At 34.8% G+C, this 16633-nt stretch overlaps 1 protein-coding gene across 3 annotated transcripts in view; it reads right to left on the bottom strand.

Moving 5' to 3' along the window:
• The window catches only part of ASPP (Ankyrin-repeat, SH3-domain, and Proline-rich-region containing Protein), a 238694-nt gene that overhangs the window by 3750 nt on the left and 218311 nt on the right, over positions 1-16633 (bottom strand). For all 3 annotated transcript variants that reach the window (XM_065512046.1, XM_065512045.1, XM_065512047.1), the window contains 3 exons: positions 3391-3605; positions 1095-3313; positions 813-1030 (listed from right to left, as the gene is read on the bottom strand). In XM_065512046.1, coding sequence (XP_065368118.1) covers positions 813-1030; positions 1095-3313; positions 3391-3605 — 2652 coding nt within the window. The remainder of the gene's footprint in view (positions 1-812; positions 1031-1094; positions 3314-3390; positions 3606-16633) is intronic.

Below are 16633 nucleotides of genomic sequence, written 5' to 3'. Positions count from 1 at the left end.
ACATACGAGTATTGTTTTTGTTTTCACATAATTTTAAATTTAAATTAATTCATTCCCACCACTTAGGTTTCTGACAACTGAGTTAGGTCTTTGACAGGGGAGTTTCCGAACTATGTATATTCTCTATGGTTTAAACCATAATTTGCAATAACTAAATGAGAATATGACATATAAATTATTAAAAGCAAAAACAGCGTTCAAAAAAAAAAACGCCATCTATTGTAAATCCTGCCTTTTTAAGTAATACATGCAATAATAAATGCTAATGGAGAATTAAACATTTCGGTTAGCGTGGGTACCGATTTGAAATTCAAGACTGTCGAGGAATTGCGAAATTTTATATTTTTTCTGCCTAAATTAATAGAAGAGAGTAAGGGAATTTGAAATGTTGAAAAAGTTAAATTTTAGACAGTAAAACCACTATTTTCCAACCGATATTTTAAAATATTTTTTTCTAAAAGAAAAAATTTTAAAATTAATTCCAAAACAACATCCATATTTATGATTTTTTACAACCATAGGCAAATACTCATAGATCGGAAACTCTACTGTTAAAGACCTAACTCAGTTGTCAAAAACCTAAGTGGTGTAAAGAAAACTTTGACAACTAAGTTAAGTCTTGATAGGAGAGTTTCCGATCAATGAGAATCCATGGTTGTAACTAAATTTGCTAATAAGAAAATACTAAACGAAGTGATCGAGAAAAACTATAACTATTTCCGAATTCTGTGGACTCCAATAAAACATAATTGTTATATCAGAACCCCTAGATATTGTTGGTGTAGCATAGTGTAATTAACATCTTAACTTACTGTATAAATACTCTGAGCAGCCATCGAAACCCTCTTCATCTTCTTCACACTTCTCCGCTGGCGTCTCGTGATCCGACAAAGTGGCGGCAAACAAACAGGCACCATTTTCCACTAAAAACTTAACCATGGCCAAATTATTGCAGCTGGCAGCACAATGTAAAGGTGTCCAACCGTCTGAATCTTGGGCATTGACATCACAACCAAATTCAACCAGGAATCTTTAAAAATATAACTCAGTATTAATAAAAAAATTCATTACCTAAATCAAATAATTAAACTCACTTGACTATATCAAAATGACCCGCACAGATGGCATTGTGTAGAGCTGTTATACCCTCATCATTGGCCGCACTAGGATTGGGCACCTGCATGGCGGTTTTCTTCACCAACTCCAATTCACCCTCTAAACTGGCGTCGAGTAGCAAAGCCAAAGGATCGAAACTAACTCTTCGCGTTAGTTTTGGTTTGCCATTGCTGGCATTGGTGGTAGCATTGCCGGCCGACAACGAACGCATTCTGCGCTTTAGACTATCGGGCGAGGATTTCTCCAGAGGTGAATTATTGGAATTTTCACTACGATCAGGTTCGTCAACACTGCTTTGCGATTGAGGTGATAAAGTGTTGGGAGAATGTGTACCATGTTGCTGTTGTTGTTGCTGCTGCTGTTGTTGTGATTGAAGATTAGGAGAATATTGTGGTGTGGAGTTGGCCTCACTATTGGTCTCCGAGGAAAGCTCATTGTTGTTCGATCTTCGTTCATTGAACAGATAACCATTGGCGGAATTGAGTTCCAGTTTACGGTTGTTTTGCTGTTGACTTGAGGGTTTGGTTATGTTAGAGGAAGATTTTAGTCGGGGTTGTTCGGAGAGCGGTTGTTTGCGTATGGTCAATGGTTTGGCCTTGATGGGCAAATTATCATTGATATTTTGTAGGGGTAATGAAGAAGAAGAGCTGGAAGACGCAGCTGCTTGCTGTTCTGCTGAGGTCTTTTTCGTCGAGGGATTTGTTGAATTTGTAGAGGTTTCTTGGTTCGCTTCGTTTGGTGACATTTTATTGGGTTTCGGTGGCAAGGCTGGTCTATCACTATTATTGTTATTGTTGTTACTATTGGAGCTGCTTAGTGGTGTAGCTGTAGAGCACACCACATTTGGCGCCACTCTATTCACCTTGGGACTGTAGGTGATCATTTTCGGTATGGCACTAGTGACAGATGTGGGCGCCACGCTACTTATGGGTTTACGTGGAGGAACAACTAGGCTGCCAGCAGCTGAGTTTTTCGATTTTTCATTCGAGTTTGCATTGGAGGTGTTGGTGTTGCTCGAGGAAGTGGGAGAAATGGCATTGGCCACACCCGTAGCCACCGATTTATTGGCCGTTCCCAAAGGCATACTGTGCACTGTTAACTGATGGGCATTCTTCTCCAATAGCGTTTCACTAGTAACCGATATATCAGTTTTCTTTTCCAAATCCGACTTTTCCCTTTGTGGTATGTGAGATGTTGCCGTCGTGGCACTATTCAATTTACTTATCAGCGCCGAGGCTGAGCTATTGGATGCTATACTTTTGGGAATCTTGCTGGTAGCTTGTTGCGTTGAGTTAGCGTTGGGGTTAGTTTGAGCTTCTAAATTTGCTGCAACTTCTTTGACCAGGTCCCGTTTCTTTGGACCCACCTCCGCATAAATATGATGCGAAGTATCTACCTTGGGTGGTTCAGAGTTCGTTTGATTATGTTGCTCGTTGCTGAGAGTGTTCTTGTTGGTGATGGCAGCCGTTAACATTTTCTTGGCCAATTTTGATTCATCACTCTCGGCTGTAAAGAAATTGGGGCTGGTGTTAGAGCCCGCATTATTGCCATGGGTCAAAGTCAGCTTGACATGGGCATGATCTTGTATTAGCTGATTTTGTTGGTTTGTGTTGGCTGTCGCCGCAGCATGCTTCAAAATGTTACCCAAATAGGAGGAGGTGGGTGTGATGGTGGACTTTTGAGGTGTGTGTATGTAGGGCTCTACGGCGGCCACATTTCCACGTGGTATATTACGATTTTCACCACGATTTATAATGTTTGCGAATTTATTGTTGTAAGCCTGGCCATTGGCGGCTGCCTGATTGGCTTGTTTCTGCAGCAGTTGCTGCTTGAGTGCTGCTACACCTGTTTTGGGTGCCACATTCGTAGGATAGTTTATATCATTGCTCTTGTTGTTGTTGCTAGTGCTATTACTACTGCTGTAAGAGTTGTGATTTTGGCTAGAAGGTGGCTGTTGCTGCTGCTGCTGTTGTACTTGTTGTGTGTTTTGTTGCTGTTGTTGTACCTGTTGCATTAAATGCGGTGGACTCATATTTTGTTGATTGTTTTGTACATTGGCGGCTTTTTTGCGTTGCAAACGTGTTTGCAACTCATAAATTCTTTGATCGACAGATCGCAATTCCGCTTGTCTTTGTTGTAAGGCTTCTCGTTGTAAGTGGAGACGTGCATCTTGTTGCAATGACAATTGATTTCGATACTAAAATACATACATAAGAAAAGTAATTTAATTTAATTATTTTATTTGTGTGTTTGCTAATTTAAGTTTTCATTTACCATCAATTCTCTTCTTAATTTTTCCAATTCCCGGGAGGCTTGAGGCGGCAACGGTTGACCGGTTGTACTGCCACCATTTATAAGATTTATGGGACATCTTCGATCTCGTCTTAAGTCTTCCAATTGTCTAGTAAGAGCTTCTACTTTGGCCACTGCCAAACTTAATTCTTTTTCTTTTTCACTGAATAACGCTCGTATGGAGTCTAAATCGTTGCCTGAAAGAAAGTAAAGATTATGTTAGAAAATATAACTGCTTTATTTCTCAATTATACAGTTCTGAAGTTGAATGATTGATATACTAAATACTTTAGTTATTAATACTCGAATGACCTAAATAAAAAAATAATTTAAATTATTGTGTATGTGAAAGCAGGGATTATTAATAGTAAAACTCTTCAAAATAAACATATATATTTAGAAGAAAATTAGTATGGATTTGAAACTCTCCTCAAAGCATGTCACTAAGATAACGCTGATAATCAGGGTAAGTCGCTGAGTAAACCAGTTGGGAAACGATGATGGATAAAGTGGCGACTAACCCCTACCTTGGTATTCCTCTTGTAAATTGCAAGGCAATTTTCCTGCAGAAACTATATGAGGTTGCACTAATCAGATGGGCTGATGAATTCACTAGGGCGAATTGATCATTTTATAATGCAGGTAGGACGAACATTCTTATTGGATTGATTCGCATGCAGATAAAGCTAATTGTTTTGACTATTACAGTTGGTCCCAAGTAGCGCTGATCCTTTCCCGTCACAGAGATGGCCAGAAAACTAGGATTTTTAACAAATGTTAATCTTAGTCTAACCAAGCTTCATCTGCATGGGCGTTAAAACTATTCCACAGGGTTGATCCTTTTCCGTCCCAGAGAGAGCTATTTTTTTATTTTTTACAAGTGGTAATCGGACAACTACTAATAGGTCATATTTAATGCCGAAACCAAGGAAGAATTAAAGTTTCCCAAGCTTCAATCCGCCGATTATCTTACGATAAAGGCTAATTCCATGTGATAAGCTGCTAAGCAGTTTGAAGAGTGGCAGCTTAAACAAATCATACGAGTTTATTTATGATATTTATTGTGGTATACGTGCGAAAAGGAATTTCTGACATCCTTAAGATAGTCAAGATCTTGAAATATTATACGTCTCTTAGTCTGCGTTCATGTACCGTCTTCACCGTCTTCGTCCAGACAACTTGTGCAATAATTGAGCTTCCATCAAGAGCAAGAGAGTGCTGATCCTTTCACGTCACAAAGAGGGATTGGATTTTTTTTTGGATTTTTTACAAATGGAACAACTAAGCTCTATCTACATAGGCGTTAAAACTAATCAGGAGGTTTGCTGACACTTTTCCACCCCAGAGAGTTCCACACAATTTTGGATTTTTTTACAAATGGTAATAGTGGTCCGACCATTAATAGGTTATATGTGATGCACAGGAAGACTCAATGTTTTCCAAGCTTCATTACGCCTAATTACCTTACGCCAAAAGCTGATTTCATGAGATATTTTATAATTGAAAGAAACTTTTTTTTAAAGTGGTGCACAACATAATCAGCATATGCGACTATCTTGGTAACCATTTCACTAAGCCTGAATAGGTTTATATTCACGATAAGTTTCCCAAAAAGTGAAGATATAACTCTTGCTTGCGCTGCTCCTCTAGTCACGGATTTCATTATTCTATCTACACCCAAACTTGGATTAATGGTCGTGCTCTTTAGCATATTCCCTGTCTAGATTGTTACTAAGTGACTGTTGGAACGTATGGGTTACCCACGTTATAACTATTGTAGGATTTGTTTCGATGAGGAAGTGGAAGAATAGAACATATTATGTGTGATTGCCTCACTCTACAAGAGCGCAAACTAATACATTTTGTTACAAGTTTCAGTTTATGATATGGATTGTCTCAGAGATGTGTCACTGACGAATCTGATGAAATTTCTTAGAAGTACCGATTGGTACTCACAAGGACCACATGAGAAGGGGCCCCGTTTTGAAAAGACCACACAACTCGTCAGATGTAATGTCGTTTACATCGTAATGTATATAAAATGTCGAGTTCGCTAGACCCAACCTGTAGCCGTGAGATATCTCAGTAGGTCATTAAGTTTAGACCTGGCTACCTCAACAAAGTTAGTCAATATGGGGTTGCCCATAAATTTATGCCTCTTTACACTTAGAAATGGGCTTTCGCAGAGAAGCTGGAAAATTCCTCTTTTTCCCTATCCTTACAGCTAGGACAATGGTCGTTAAAAGGGTGTCCCAGGCGATTCGCATGCTTGCCTAACGTCCAGTGCCCCATTAATACTGCTAGCAATCTTGATATATCCCATCTATTAATGGTTATCACTTACGTAGTACGTTTTTCGTTAAAAGAGGGCCACATCAACTTGGCCACCCTACATATATATAAATTACCCCACCTATTCCCAGCCTTTGTAATCATATATAATTCAAATCATACGTGAACATTTCTAAAAGTATCTGAAGGCCTCCGAATGAATTCCCTAATTTGTGAGCAACACACGAAACCTAAACTACGAAAATCTGAAATTGAATTTTGTAAACATGAACTGGTGTTCATCTTAGGGTTGACAGCATTTGAATAGCTTCAAGTGGCTTCAAAGAGGTGCATCAAAGAGAGGTTCTTAAATTTAACAGCAATATACTTGGGGATTACATTTAAACCAGGAGTTTAGATGTGAGGTATAGGGTTTAATAAAACTTCCTTTTTCGTTTACAGGCAGTCGATATTGCTGTATTCTTAGGTCGCAGTATAAAACTCAGTAAGCGATCACTCGAAGTAAAAATTTTTGGTGTTAAGTTATTGGGTTATTGGAGCTTAACTTAATGACAGAGTGCCGTTACCTCTATTAGTAAATAAATGAATAAAATATTGCCAAATACTACATTAACTCTCATTTAAATCCATCAATAAATCTCCAGAGAATGTTTCAGCCATAACTAATGTAATATCTATCATCAATTACATCAAACTTTGTGGCCTTAATGTGGCAAAGACAACCATTCAAATAATTTATAACCATTTTATGCTTTACCTCTAACACAGTCATTAACTTCTCAACCTGATATTAGTTAGTGGAGAGCTTCCATGGAAAATGTCAAATATCACCTGCTGACATACATTAACCTAATAATTGTTCAGCATCATCGTCATGTTAATTTAACATTAATATTGTACTCGTACAAGTATATTTAAGGGGGGATTTAATTGGATTATTTCTAAAGAATAATGCATTCAACGTTATGGGTTTAAATTTCCAGTCAAAAGCCACATTATAAACATAAATACATCCAGTCATTTGCGATATGAATGTATGAATTTACTTGTTTGCTCTCCCATTGTATTATTGCCATTCATGGAAAACCATTCACAATCGATTTGTAAGCCAAAGTTCAGGCATATTTTATGTTTCTGTTGAAATTTTTTTTCTCTTTTTTTTATCTAAAAGATACATGGTTTTAGAACACGTTACAAGGACCTTGCAAACAAAGCATAAAACAACAACAATTCTAATTATATTCGCTGCTAGGATGGGTTTTTTTGGTTGGGTTAAAGTGGAGTGTAACAGTGTAAATTTCATTTAGCCAGTAGAGGAAGAAAATTGTGGCCAGAGTTGAATTTTAATACGATTTGTTTAATTTCATTAATGTTAATATGATTTTCAATGGCAGGAGGAAAATGTAATGTAAATAAATAATGTCAGGTGGTTATTTCAGTTCGGTGGTGACTTTATCAACTGCGTCGCTATAATGACACCTATTGATTTTCTCATACATATATTTTGTAAATTATGTGGAGGGAAAAAGTAGCAGGTTTTGGAAGTACTGAAAACACTTTTACTAGACATTGTTATAATACAATAATATTGAGATGCATACAATAAACAATCTATTATAACCTCTGACCTTCCTTATCTCCTTTTTGTCCATTATTAATTGCAGTTTCCTACCATTAGTTTGATTCAGGTGATAAGTTCTGTGCCAGTTCTCTTTTTTCTAAGATCCTTCCTTATATTGGATAATTTTGGATTTCAGAACTGAATTTTTAAATCATATACATATTTAGCTTGTTAAATTATATAAGTTTGAAAAGTTTATTTTTGCTCTCCTAAAGCTGGGTTTCCGCATACACCGTAATCGGCGCCAATAACGTTCCCAATTTTCGTTGCCGATTTCTGAAACGAACTTTTTTCAGTGCAAATGTATGGAATTTCGTTTTTGGTGCCGATTACGGTGTATGCGGAAACATAGCTTAACTGTATGAAATATCTATCAAGATAAACTCATTTTACTTAAATATATAAAAATTGTAGTCTTTACTTTGGAGAAAAGTTTACGGTGCCTCTTATATTTTTTTCTTTTTGATTTTCGGTGCACCCAATGTCTAAAATAGTTCTCTGTCATCTAAAAACCAAATGCTGAAAATTTAGCTATGAACATTGCAAGAAATATGGCAACATATGTATCACATATGCTCATCGTTTGAGGATAAGAACGAATCAAACTAATTTCGGATACTCTGCTCTAAAGTGAAGCTTATCACAGAGAGAGTGTTCTGCATCGATCGAAACAAATAGTAGTCGGACGGGGCAAGGTCTGGTCTATAAAGCGGGTGAAGTAAAACGGCGCTACGAACAAAGTCCCCAAAGCACAAATGAGTTAAAAACCCAAAATTGGGGGCTTAATTCATTATGAATTAAAACCCAAAAGTTCTAAGTGCAATAAATCTCCAACCAAAGGAACTAAATCCCCAACCAAAATGAAAAAGAAACCGTCTTCGCATACTAAAAACTTTTTGCGCAGAGGTTGTCTCCTCTGGGATGTATCAAAAACTGGCTTCGCCCAGAATGCCCAATGCAAAAAAACTTTTCTGATCGAAGCCGGTTTTTGATACACCCCAGAGGAGAAAACCTTTGCGCCCGGCCGAAGGCCAACAAAGCAAAACAACTTTTCTTAGCGAAGCCAATTTTTGATACACCCCAGAGTAATTTCATTATGAATTAAATCCCCAATTTTAGAAATGAAATAAATCCCCAAAAAATGAACTAAGTCCCTAAATTTCGTTGTTGGTTTTTTCTATAAAAAATTTTGGGGCCTTAATTCATTTGCGGTTTGGGGACTTTGTTCATTGGAGACTTAGTTCGTAGCGCCAAGTAAAACTTCCCAAGCACTTCATTCCAAATACTTTTTAACAGGTATTGCAAAATGTGGTGGAGGGTTGTCATGATGAAATATTACGGTTTCATGTCTGGCCAAATTAAATGAATCAGTTGCGTTCGAGAACCTTTTTATGGTTTAGTCAGATTCAATTCAACAGCTCATACTAGATAGGATAATTTTGCTCTCAAGAAATACAGAGAACTACCTTAGAGCCATGTGTATTTAGCTTTCGTATGGATTCGGCTGGTTGGACGGGCTTCACATACGATCTCTTATGCCTCGAGTTATCATAATGTATTGTTACGTTTTAACGTTTTCAAAACGTTGGTTTATTTCCTTTAAATAAACCGGATACTTTTGATTGCCGTTTAGTAGTTTAAAAAGAAGTTGTAAGAAGTCTTTATTTATTAAAAAGGTACAACATCAACAGAATTAAATAGTCACTCAATGTCTTTTATACACGTTTATAAATTCACTGAAATACAGACACACTTTATAATGTACACGAATTCACTTGAAAAATACAGAACACTCAGTTGATGTTTATTCGAATGGCGTCTCTGATAAAACTGATTAAAGACTGCAACCTTTGCCACTATTTATAACACTGCCATCTGCACTCTAGATTGCTCTTTAACTGTCTAGAGCTTTCTAATACATACGCCATCTGTGGTGTACTTTCTACAATGTTCTTTAACTGAATATTAGAATTCGAATATACGTTCGCAGCAAACAGCGTTGCCAACTTACGATCAATAGTCAACTGAAAGCTTTTATTCAATGTTAATAATGCCCACATATATGTTACAGTTTGCTATTACAGCACTGCTATTTGAAAGCATTCTGTTACTTTTAAATCAGCCGTTAAAATCGTTATATTTGAATTCAAGTACAATTTCGTAACAGTATCTATTTTCATCGCTAGTAATGATTCGGTGCAAAAATTTATTTATTTTTTAAGGTTCCTCAGCTTCAATTCGTATGGTAACCAATTTCCCTACTTGGATGAATTTTGCTGCACGCAAAGGTTTTGAAATCGCGGTAGCCATCGTGTGAAAAACTTTTTCATACCCAAGTGATCATTCAAAATTGAAACCACCGAGACATGTGAGATTCCTATGGCTTCTACAATCTCTAGCACTTTCAATCTCCGATCGGACAGCACTAAATCGTGTTTCTTTTTTCATTTGTTTTGGGTGTATAGCCTCAATTGGGCGTTCAGAACCTTTGGCATCTTCAGTGCTTGTACGGCCACAAGGAAATTCAGTAAACCAGCTCCCATAGTATTTATCAAGCTATCAATGGTTGTCAAACACAAACTAAATGAGACAGTTTTTTAAAATTTTGACAGGAGTCAAATGACAGATGCCTGTTGATAGGAGCAGTGTTAATATTTTAGTTAAGATCTAGGAAATGCAAAAAGTCTCGAACTTTTTGACCCGCCCACGTCTACGAAAAAGATGTTTTGCACGGGGAGCCCTTTTTGGCTGTCGAGTAGTATTATTAGTACAAAAAGAACTATTAAAAATATAGATTCAGATTCGCAGAACTAAACAAATGTGTTTCCTATAAGTATGTCTGATTTATAATGTGTATAAAAGGAAGAACTTGTATATTTCCAATTAAAAACATAAAAACACAACTCATATCGCTGGTCTCGTCTCATTTCCCCACAATTATGTTATTAAATATTAAATTAACTAAAAACAAACATAAGCATTGTCCTTGAAATTAACATTTATTTAAATGTTTTTTTCAGCGTACATATTAATTTTAATTTAATTCCTTTACAACACTGTCTAATGAACCATAAAATTATGTCTAAAGGGAACAAAAAGTTCACTGTGTTACCTGGGTATTACTTGGCGTTAACATGAGCAACATCATCTACAACAAAAACAACAGCAGAAGTTGGAAAAATTTACATTTTAGCCCATTGTCCTTTAGACTCGAACATGTAAATACAATATGCCCACACGGCTTAACTCGGCCTATACTATAGTCCCTTATAAAGGATATACAAACACTTACATTTCTATCTAAAGGATATACATCACACAGATACACATCCAAACATTAGCTATGCATGTTTGGGTAAGTGTACTTGCATGTAGTAAGTATCTGCTTAAGTATAAGTATGTCCGTGCGTTTGTCTATCTGTCTGTCTGCCTGCGTGACTGTGTGTAGTATAGTTAAGTTGAGTTTAGTTTACTTGTCCTCTAAGAGCAGTGTATAAATTTTATATGGAAGTGTTTTTTTTCAGATGAAACTAACTGGGTACTAGGCCTGAACATAATTTGGAATAATTAAAAATGACCTGCAGATATAGGGTTTACGATAATAAATCTCTTAAATCTATAATAAGCACCGATTCGTAAAATGTCTTGAAGATAAATCCATAATAGATACATCAGGATAATATGAACTTAAAAAAAGTTCTATATCAACTCAGTCAACTCTGAAAATTTGATTGAAATGCGAAAAATCTGAGTCAAATGGGAAATTTTGAGTTAAACATCTACACAGAGAAAAGAGATTCGTAGTAGCAACCGAATTCGTTGTAAATCGAATGATTCTGTTGCACACACAGTTCTATCAACAGAAAGAGAGTTGATAAAGAATTCTAAAATTTTATAGCCACAACTGTAAAATTCGGTCAATAAGGTAGAATCATTCGATTGCCAACCAATTTTTTCTGTGTAACTATATTTCGGCACGTGTATAACTTTGAAATTTGCCAGCTTAATTACAAGGGGAAATCTGGATATTATTTGGAATTTATTTCCTCATTTGATTACACAGTGCAATTTATTAAAATGTGGAATTTATCAAAGTGCTTATCGAAGCTAACATAACCACATTTGGGTATTGCTAGCTTAGCTACTGTTCGGATTTTATGGCCATATGAATATTTTGCCTAAAACTTGACTTTTCCGAAGAACATGAAGTTTTTCTCACGGCTATATCTTGGAAACTATTTTGAATATTGTTTTCCTGTCTTCGCCACAATAGTCGTTATATTCTAGGAGAAAAAAGTGTTAAACAAGCTAAACACTCTAAGATGTCGACCAGTTATCAGCTTTTATTTCTTTCTTCACCGTTTTTGGGACAAAACTGTCAAATTCAATAAAGGAAATTACTGTCATAAAATCTGCAAAACTGTCAAATTCAATAAAGGAAATTACTGTCATAAAATCAATGCATCCATGCCAATGGAAAAACGATACAAAGAAAAAAATCTGGATGCATTGCTTGCATAAGTTTGTTGGTGGAGTCATAAGGTAGCCCTATATGAAGATGTAGGCACCGAAGTCGCGGAGGGCGATAGATTTGTAGGACACACCGAAAGAGATACATATGTCATAGAAAGTGCTATTAAGCCGATTAATTCATATCTTTTTGCCTTTTGAAGCATTTTTCGTAGATTTCTCGTATTTTCGATGTAAAATACAACTGAAAAATGTGAAAAAGCTTTTTTCAGTATTATTTTAGGCCCTAATTTTGTAAATCACGCCATAAAGTGATATTTAGTATATGGAAAGCAAAAACAAAATTTCAAAAATTTGAAAAATTTGTTTTCTATACAAATTCTGAACAGAACGAACGCACCAAAATTCAAGCGTTGATTGCCTTTCATAATTTGAAAATTTTGTACATAAAACAAAAACAAATTTTAAAAATTTTTGAAATTTTGTTTTTGCTTTCCATATAAATATCACTTTGGTGACGTGATTTACAAAATTAGGGCCTTAATGTTCTAAAGAAATATGAATTATATTATAGGGAATATTTTTTCTGAATACTACTTTACTGTTTGGCAGCTATGGGCCAAAAATTGTGAAATAACTCTTGTGGGCAAGACTGAAGGAAAAAGTTTGAAGCTCAGTTTGATTCTGTAGATATTCCATAAAAATATGATTTTCTTCAACTAAAATGAATGATCGGAGTGACAGGAGTTCTCTCAAATCATTTTGGAAGCACATCGCTAAACATTTTTTTCGTCAACTCATGTTTGTTTTGAAAAAATTGAGCAAAGAGATTCTAAAATAAAATGTGAACAAGCTTCCTCTAATATAGATGCGGCTAAAGAAATTATGATTTTTTGAAAAAATGATTACCGAATTAAACATTCTAAAAGGAAATTAGTTCCAATTACAACATGAACTCCATGGAATCCTGTTGCTATAAAAAAGGTGAACCATAAACAGAAATTCTTGCTGCCAATTCATACACTCGTAATCAATCCCTTAGACGAATCGCTACTGTTTTGGAAAAAAAATACCACAGCTGACTTTTCTATCAAAAACTAATAAAAGTGCAAGTGTATACAAAGCTGCTAAAGATCTCATAACAATTCTATTTTGTTTCAATTCTTCTGGGGAACACAATATATACTTTATATTATAAAGCCATTGATTATTAACAAATCACAAACGCCACGTGCATTTAAAGGATTAAAAAAAGACAACTTGCCCGTTTATTATTCAATAAAAATGCATGCATTACGGCCGTTGGCTTTACTGACTAGTTTCATAATATATTTGTCCCAGATGCAAAACGGTATTGAAACAAAAAGGGATTGCCATATAATGTGCTTCTAGCAATGTTTCTTGATACTGACATATCAAACGTAACTTATGAATTCAAACACTGAAAGGATGGTATAACACATTTTGCATGGAATATATGAAAAAAACGTTAATATTTTTGAGAGGGGACAAGGTTTGTGAAGCTTCTGAAGAGTAAGTACAACCTTTTTATGTAAGTAGTTGGTATTGGTGAAAACCTTAGGACTTGAAGATTGATATTTTTTAACATGGTGATTTTCCATGAACTGTTTTAACTGTTAAAGATATTATAACAAAATTTTAAACTAATGTAGATTCAATTGTCCTTAAATCAATGGCATTATAATTGTTGATATTCTTTATTTTCAAATACCGAAATTCCTAAAACAAGAAAAATGTGTTCGAAAAACTGAGTTTTATCAGAAAAATGCCCACTGTGATGTTATTTATCGTGTGATAGTAAAATAAGTTTGTATGTACATATTAAAATAAAATATAGGGTTATACAAATATGAAGCTTTTTAGAGAATCGGTGCATTTCGTTTTTAAAATTTTTTACTCAAACCGAAATTTTTTTTAAAATTGGGAAAGTTTTGAGTTTACACGGTTTAGTTACGATAAAAATTAAGTGAAAAAAATAACTTTTCTAAACCACTGTGCAACATGAGAATGTCAAGTTATATTTCTACCAAAAATACGACTTCTTTGTTTTAGTCCTTAGACCAGGGAATAATTTTGACTTTTAAAGCTGTGTATATCAAGCAACCGTTCAGGTATATTTTAAATCAAATCGAAAATGATGAATCTTTAACAGTAATGAATGCATGGACAAAATATAAAATATATGATTATGTAAAGCATGTTGCATTGAGGCTGTTGGATGTAGGAGAAAATGACATCTGATATCTTGTCAATGCTTGGAGCATGAATATTCAGTTGACACATACAGTGGGAGGAGAAGGTTTCGATGATTTTTGTACAGGTGATATTGAAGAATTGATGATAAATAAAGAAGATTTAGTAAATATGGTGATCGAAACAAAAGATTTCTTATACACAAATTTACCATTTCGATTTAGACGATGGATGCGTTCCTGAACAAATCGTGTAAATCGAAATGGAAAATTTTTGTAGGTGTATTTAGGTGTTGTAAGGGTACTTTTTTATTGGTACTTTTTTTCTAAATTAAGGATTTCAGCTAAAAATTATTATTGTTACTTGGGGACAACTGGGAAAATCATTTAAAAAACTTTAGAATGTAATGCAGTGACTGCTGTACCAGTCTTTTCGTGAGCCAGTCTATTACATATATGTATGTAAGGCATCAGGTACGTACTTACATGTATGCAAGTATGTGCGTTATATTTTCTTTTATTTAAAGGTGTGTTCTTATGAATGTTAAAATAGGAGAATAAATAGTGTCATACAAAACACACACATCCATACATCTATCTACATAGTAGTTTATATTTTAGTTACTTTTTTAATTTAGTTTTTATACAATATATTTTAACGTATTATTTTTATTTGTTCCCTTCATTCATGATCTGCGACCTTCAATGGGGAATTTTAATTGATTTTTTATGTAGTTACTGCTGTTGTTTTCATTGCAAGTACTTATAAGTGTTATAATGAAGTAAACTTGCAGCCTTTGGAACTAAATCCTTGTTAATGAATGTTTTAGGTGCTAAAAAGTACCAATGGTTACTCCATAAACTACTTTTAGGGGGAATATAATCTTTACTTGTGAATGATAATCGCTTGGTGTTGTGTATAAAAAAAGCTAGAGAAATCTAAGCCAAAATGAACTAACTGAAAGTCTCTGCATTACTTTGCACCAGAAAGATGAAAGTCTCTGCATAACTTTGCACCAGAAAGGTAACTAGTATTAACGATCATGGTAAATTCGACAGCAGACCTTTTGTAAGAAGCCCTTTATGTAGTGAAAATTTAACAATTGTTGCCTCTAAAATTGCAGGGATCAAGACAAACAATATCTCTTCATACTAAAATATTAGTCTATAATTATAAATTGTAATTATGTTGACTTTTTGCCATTCATATGCATATATACATGTTTGTGTAAGTTTTTTGTGTGTTTATGTTAGTGCGACCCCAGGGGGTAGCAAAAAACTATTAATGAACATTAATTTTTTGTTTTCTGCTGAGAAGTAAAAATAGTTATAAAATTGTTAATAAGAGATTTAAAATGATTACACTTCCTTAATCGTATCAGAGAATAAATACAAACTTAAATATCGTTGCTGCTACTAACAAGGTGTCTAAGTGAAATTCCCGTTTATCTTTAATTCATATCACTTTATATTCAAAATATAGCAAGCTTGTTTGGTTTAGTTCCGTGACCTATTCTAGAATATCTAAAAGGTATCAATACACCCCCTCCAAAGTCAACACCAAGTTATAGTAAAAGTTTACTTTTATATAAAACTAGTTGATCGCCCCGGCTTCGCCCGGTACCATTTACTAATGTTAGTTCTTCAAGTTTCTCCAACGCACGCACACCACCCTGTACTTATTTATTTGCAAATAAAATAACTAAATTTGTACTGCATACTTTAGGGAGCTTTTTTTATTACAGTTGACAAAAAAAAGAATTTTCGAGTTTTATCCGGAATTTTTGAATTTTTTTTCTTTACAAACCATCAGCCAAATCGCTCCAGCAGTTCTCACGTGATGACATTACATACCATTTCATTTTTATATAGATAGATGACTTGTGTTGTTTATTAACAAAAATAAACAGAGTCTTGGTGTGAATCGAACCCCTCAGGTTTATAGCCCAGCACACTATCGTCTAGCCAATCGGGGCACACCAAGGGAACGCATGACTCCTTTTGTAGTCCCAGCGACCATATGTTGGTTAGCGTAGTCTCACGTTAGGGTTATAAAATCGTTTGGCTTTAGAAAACGTTTTATATGGACATAAAACTTAATTACTTAAAATAAAGGAAAATATTCAAAAACTCCTAGTATTTTGATGCTTGTTCGTATGGGATTGGCTTCAAGGGATGCGAAACTAATTTCCAGTACAATAAATTATACATATAAATATTTCTATAACATATACACAAATTAAATGAACCTTTGAACTTAAACTAAGGTTAGATAAAAATATATTCTTAGCTCCACTTGAAATATTGTTAAAGAAATAATCCCAAATACTGTTATCAGACGCTGTTTTTTTTTGCCTTTCCTGGATATTAAATTATCTTGGACAAAAAACATCGAGAATAATCTCAAAAAGAAACTCTGTGCCTACTACGCCTTCAGAAATTCCATAGATAAGAAAAGAGGCGTGAGACTAACCCCCAGTAGCATGAAGTCTGGTTATACGTTAACTAATAGTTAAACTTGCAGTTTACATACAAAAATAATTTTAACAGACCGTATAACTATTAGTTAGCACCTTACCAGGCTTCGCGTTAATGAGGGTAAGTAGGTTAAATTGGATTTACAAATCGG

Source organism: Calliphora vicina, chromosome 5 (assembly GCF_958450345.1).
Source record: "Calliphora vicina chromosome 5, idCalVici1.1, whole genome shotgun sequence".
Taxonomy (NCBI): Eukaryota; Metazoa; Arthropoda; class Insecta; order Diptera; family Calliphoridae; genus Calliphora; species Calliphora vicina.
The sequence above is the reverse complement of the archived record's forward strand: the minus strand, read 5'-3'. Positions and strand labels throughout refer to the sequence as shown.